The following is a 5,359-nucleotide window of genomic DNA, read 5'->3' on the forward strand; positions in this document are numbered from 1 at the left end:
CCCCCCTGCGCCCCGCGGCCCTTGCCATGGCCGGGCCTGCGGGCGCTGCTTTCGCCCCTTGTCGGCATCGCCGAGAAAAACCGCGCCGGGCCTTTCTACCCCGGTACCGCCCGTGTGTCTGTAAGCGCTGGCGGGGCACGAAGGGCATCGCTTCAGGCGGTGGAAATGTTCGAAATGGAAAAGGCGACGGGGACTCCTGTGAGCCGCCTTGGGCCAGCTGGGGCTGCCCAAACCCCTCTGTGAAGAGTTACGGTGCTCCTCCGGCTCACCAGCCGTGGCGACCGCTAACTAGCATTTATTAAAACAATTAAAACATTCGGGAAGGAATATTTCTGTGTAACTTAATAGCTAGTGGGAAAAAAGGGAGAAATAGTTACCTGAGTGTTTTTTGTGGTAGCCTAAATTAACCACCAGGGTAGGTTCGGGCTAGACATTAGGAAAAACTTCTTCACCGAAAGGGCTGTCAGGCTCTGGAAGGGGCTGCCCAGGGAGGTGGTCGAGTCCCCATCCCTGGAGGGATTTAAAAGAAGGATGGATGAGGTGCTTAGGGCCAGGGTTTAGTGGTGGGATGGCAGGGTTAGGTTAAGGGTTGGACTCGATGATCTCAAAGGTCTTTTCCAACCAAAGTGATTCTATGATTCTATGAACTAGCTCTCATGTTGTTTACTTATTCCAAGACATATCCCTTTTTGATGGTCTGAAAAAGTAAACTCTCTTATTTTTTTGAATAGGAAATTTTACAGAATTTATGGCAACGGTCCACGACCTTTCGACCTGTCGCAATCAAACTACAAATCTACTTGCCAGAGGTAAGATTTATTTGTAAGTAAAGCAGAAATATTTCTGAAGCTTGTCCCTCTCTCCTCTTGAGTCAGTGAACCAGCATCTTATTTGTGAGGCTAAAAATACACTCTCGAAATCTAGGTTTGTTGAGAAATTCAATGAACTGAAAGAAGAAGGAAAAATTGAAGAGGAAAAATTGTTTGAAGAAACAGGAAAAGCCCTTTTAGCCAGTGGGATAATTTTACAGAGAAGAGGAACAGATAAAGTAAGTATTAAGTATTCATGGAGTTACTTGGCCAGTGGATTTCAGAAAAGTTCACTTCCAGGCCCTTAATGTTGAGTTAGTCCAAATTAAATTCTCAGCAAGACAGCCACGCTCCTGACGGTTGTAATAAAATGTCTTTGCCGTGCAGAGTAAACCTTTCTCTTAGTCAGGAACGTGACTGGCCAAGGTTAAGGCGCTTCTTGTGGGACAGAAAAGAGCTCTGCTTGGTTTGGTGATGAAAGATTTAAGTCTTCAGTACTTTCAAATCATCCATCGGTGTGTCCTTGTAAACCATTTGGGAATATGCACACACGTTACCGTGTACGTGTTACCTCTGTAACCACCTCACCTGGCAGGGGGTGAATTAGAACCTCTTCTGGTTTGAAGATGACTAAAGCACTTTTCCATCCCTTTTTAATGGTTAAGTAGTCTACTGCCCTCTCAGTTCTTTAATCTTGATCCTGAACTGGAAGCTTTTTGCACAAATCTTGCAGGAATTTTTTTTTTGGTATGTGTTTTGTTTCGTTTGCTTGTTTTTAAAAGTCTCGAAATAAAGTTTTGGAGTCTGGGGGTTGTTTACTTATATTTTTGCCAAGAAAATAACTGTCCAAAACAACTGTCCAAGGCGTCCTGCCACTGCTTGTTGTTTTCTCTGATGTACAAGGCGGGAAACAGCTCTTGGGCACGTGGAGTCTGTTTCCTTGCTACTTCAGGCAATTGCTGTGTAACTCAAAAAAAGCTGGGGTAAAGAAATGAAACTAAAGATGTTTGTAGAACAGCACGTCGGGTGGAGTAGACCGTGGCTGCTCTGTGATGGTTAGAAACCTTCTACCTCGTTCACGACTCACTGATGACCATTTCTGCTGAGAGCGCTGTCCTGTTGGTTGAATACCCTCTAGAAGGGAGAAGAGCTGTTTATAAAAGCTGTAGTTTAGCTTCGTTAGCTAAATTCATTTATTATTCTCTTTTGTAATATGCTCTCCATTCTCCTCATTATCCAATGATCTTCGGGCTGAGCGTCCATACTGCTTTCTCCAATAAAAGAGGCTGAAAAGGAACAGAAATTGGTTCTGCTTAAAGTGCACTGAGTCCAATGAGCATGTGAAAAGATGAAATCACGAACTTTCATCTTTTAGCTTGAGGGCAGCAGTCGCATTTTAAATTTCTTGCCCTGGCGACACCTTGACACTGTATTGTGCCTTCAAAATAATCCAAGCATGAATTAGAGCTTTTCTGTCGACTTGTTTTGGATACGCAAACTGGGGCTGTTGCTTTTCTATCGCTCTCTTCACTCGCGCTTCGACAGAAACCTTTTACAACCCTGTTTTTTTGGTGATCGACTGTCTTTAACTGTAGGGAGCACAACAGGATCATCGGGATGTTGAAACCAGGGATCCTGTGTTGCACCTGCAGCTCCAAACCGTGTTGGAAGAGATGCAGGAAAAGAAGAAAGATGAGGAGAAGCAGACGCCAGAGTTGGCAGAAACACAGAAGGAGAATCCCTTGCCCTCCTAACGGCCGTGCTGCCGTCCTGTAGCACTTGGCTGCAGGATGTGCCCTGGCTGTGGCAATCGCCTGCCCGGGAGCCGGCATTTCTGCCTCCACAATCGCGTGGTTATGAGGCATTTTCTTAGGGGGAATGTGCCTCGGTTATCTGGCTCTAGTGCCTTCTGTGATCGTGCGCGGGGTACGCGTTATTCTTCTTCCATCTCCCCATTTGTAAATTTGGAGATAATCCCCTTTTTTGAGGTTCAAGAATGTTCTCTTGAAGTGTGAGTTGGAAAATACGAGTATAAAAGTGGAAAATTAAAATGTTTTCTTTAAAAATTGGAAGCTCTGTCTCTTTGGGTGTCTTATTTCCAGTAGTATCGATGCGTCTTAACTTCTTGCGCTTGACGGCACGGGCCTGGTGACGGTCCCGCTGTTGAAAGGGCAGCCACCGCTCGCCTGACGCGTTGGGACAGCCGCCTGAAGGGCTGCCTTGCCCTAGCTAGCGGAGAAGAGTCGCTATTTATATAAACGCAATAACGCGCTCCGCCCCTTCCATCATTTGCTTAAATTCAGAGTAGGATAAGGTGTAACAACACCTGGGGACGTGGACGTGGCGGGTTTGTAGTGACTCCTAATGAATGGGTCACCTGAGAGGCGTGGAAGGCGCAGTGTTGCGGCTGGTCACGGAAGGGAGGTGGGAGCGCTGTTATGGGAGCAGTCACGGCATCGGACACCGCAAGCCAGCGCTCGGCCCGGCTGGGTTTGGAGCCGATCAGAATTTCAGTCTTCCCATGCCTGCAAACTCCAGGGCCCAGCTTATTTTTTATTTAAGTTTTTTTTTTATTATTAAAATGTATTTTATTTATTATAATTTAATATTATAAATAGTATTTATTATAAAATTTATTTTTAATTAAAATTATTTTGGTATTGGGCTATATGAAACCCCCTTATTTTTCCTTTTTTGTTTGTTTTTTTTTCCCCTTTTTTGTTTGTGGTTTTCTCTGGTTTTTCTTCTTTTGTTTGTGTTTTTTCCCTTTTGTGTTTGTGTTATTCTTTCTTTCTTTCTTTGTGTTTTTCCCCTCTTTTGTTTGTGTTTTTCCCCTCTTCTGTTTGTGTTCTTTCCCCTCTTTTGTTTGTGTTTTTCTTTCTTTGTTTATTTTTTCCATTCTTTGTTTGTTTTTTCTTTTAAAACCCCCCAACCCCCACCACACAGGAAGGGGTGTAAATCTTGCCAAACACATCTCTGCTCCCGCTCCTTGCCTGGCTCTCCCCTACACCTCCAGCATTCAAGCTTCGGAACCGCTGTGCTGGGTCAGGGGTAGGAGGAGTGTTAATGTCAACAGATGAACAAAAATCCATTAAAATGGGGTTCAGTCTGAAACGGTGCTGGAGCGGAGACGCGTACCGAGGGGAAATCGTAGCGAGCCCTTCGCCTGCCGGCCCTGGGCCGGGGCTTCCCCCGCGGCGCAGCAGCCGCCCCTTTGGCTGAGGACGCAGGCGAGCTGCCCTCCTCAGCAAACGTCTGGCACCTGGGATCCAAATTCCCCCCCTTGTGCTGGGTTTTCTTGCCTGGGCCAAATGATTATCGCCAGCCCAAGGGAAGAGAGACCCACAGCTCCGTGTCTCCCACACCGCAGCTTCGCGCCTTTGCCTTCCGTGGATTTTTACAGAGGTAAAAGTTTTATTTTGAGCATCCTGTGTTGCATTTTTAACTTGATGGTGCCCTTAGCTTGCCAAAAATTGCAAATGGAAGTACTTTAAAAGGAGAAGTGTTATGAAGTTGAATGCAAGAATACACGAGAGGTTTCTCACTTGCTTCGTTTGCAGCTCGGTGGTCTCCTGTCTTTTGTCACCTCTCTAAAAAAATTGCCAACATTCCTTTAAGAGCTTTTTTCTCTATCATCTGCTGTAACTCTCTCCATCCCTGCCTCTTTAGTGAGCTCAGCTGTGTCTCCCTTCAGCCATCTGAAGCATATTGAGCAATCACGCATCGAGTTTAGAACACAGACCAGAGCAGCAGCCTTGCAGTGAGTTCCTGTGCGGAGCAGCCAAGAAGAAAGTTGGAATTAACTTTCTCTTTTATTTTGTGTTGGAAAAAGTCACTGGGGTGGCTCCGCGGGGCAGAGCGCTCCCAGTGGGACCAGCCATTCCATAGTGGGCTCGGCTGGATTTCCCCTTGCGTGCAGCTGTGGCCTGAGGGGTTGGAGTAAGAGACCCCTGGTGTTTTTTTCTTCTTCTCCTCCTCCATCTGAAATGGCAGCGACTGTCCGGCTTCCTAACCATTAGCTTTTGTGATCACGTGTGAGAAGTTCATTGCAACTCCTGCAATATGGGCCAAACCTGCAACGCCCGGTAAGTCTTGCAGTGACTTAGAAAGTGCAAAGAAACTTGGGTTTGTGCAGCAGCGGCGTGACCCGTCTGTCGGAGGGGAGGGTGTTGTGCCTCGGGCTTCGCCAAACTCCCGGATAGAGCAGCGGTGGGCTTGCCGTCGTGTGCTCCGTTGGTACCCGTGCGTGCGGGTATGCGGCCAAATTAGCAGGGAAAACCTGGAGATAAAGAGAGCGTTAACAATTTCCAGTGGGGCAGCAGGAGCCCTCGCATGGTGTAAATCAGGAAATTATTTCTTGGCAGGTCGGGGGGCAGAGCCGGGCCTGGGGGCTCGGGCGGGCTGCTGGCTGGCCGGGGCGGCGGGGATGCTCTCGGGATGCAGAAGCGGTCGGAGCTGCGGGTAACGGGGAAGCTGTCGGGCAAAGGATGGGAACAGAAGTATTTGGTGCCATGGGGAGAGAAGGCGGGTCCGGACCAGAGCCCTGTGCC

The 5,359-nt window shown here is 47.5% G+C and overlaps 1 protein-coding gene across 1 annotated transcript; it reads left to right on the top strand.

Moving 5' to 3' along the window:
• Positions 1-4: 4 nt before the first annotated feature.
• On the top strand, positions 5-2,846 carry MRPS23 (mitochondrial ribosomal protein S23; the record flags this gene model as incomplete). The annotated part of the gene is made up of 4 exons (XM_035889619.1): positions 5-120; positions 732-809; positions 925-1,048; positions 2,405-2,846. Coding segments are annotated over 4 exons (477 nt in total), but the record flags the coding sequence as incomplete, so codon positions are not given.
• Between the last annotated feature and the right edge of the window lie 2,513 nt (positions 2,847-5,359).

This window comes from Egretta garzetta, unplaced genomic scaffold, assembly GCF_000687185.1.
Source record: "Egretta garzetta isolate BGI_Z169 unplaced genomic scaffold, ASM68718v1 scaffold120, whole genome shotgun sequence".
Classification (NCBI taxonomy): Eukaryota; Metazoa; Chordata; class Aves; order Pelecaniformes; family Ardeidae; genus Egretta; species Egretta garzetta.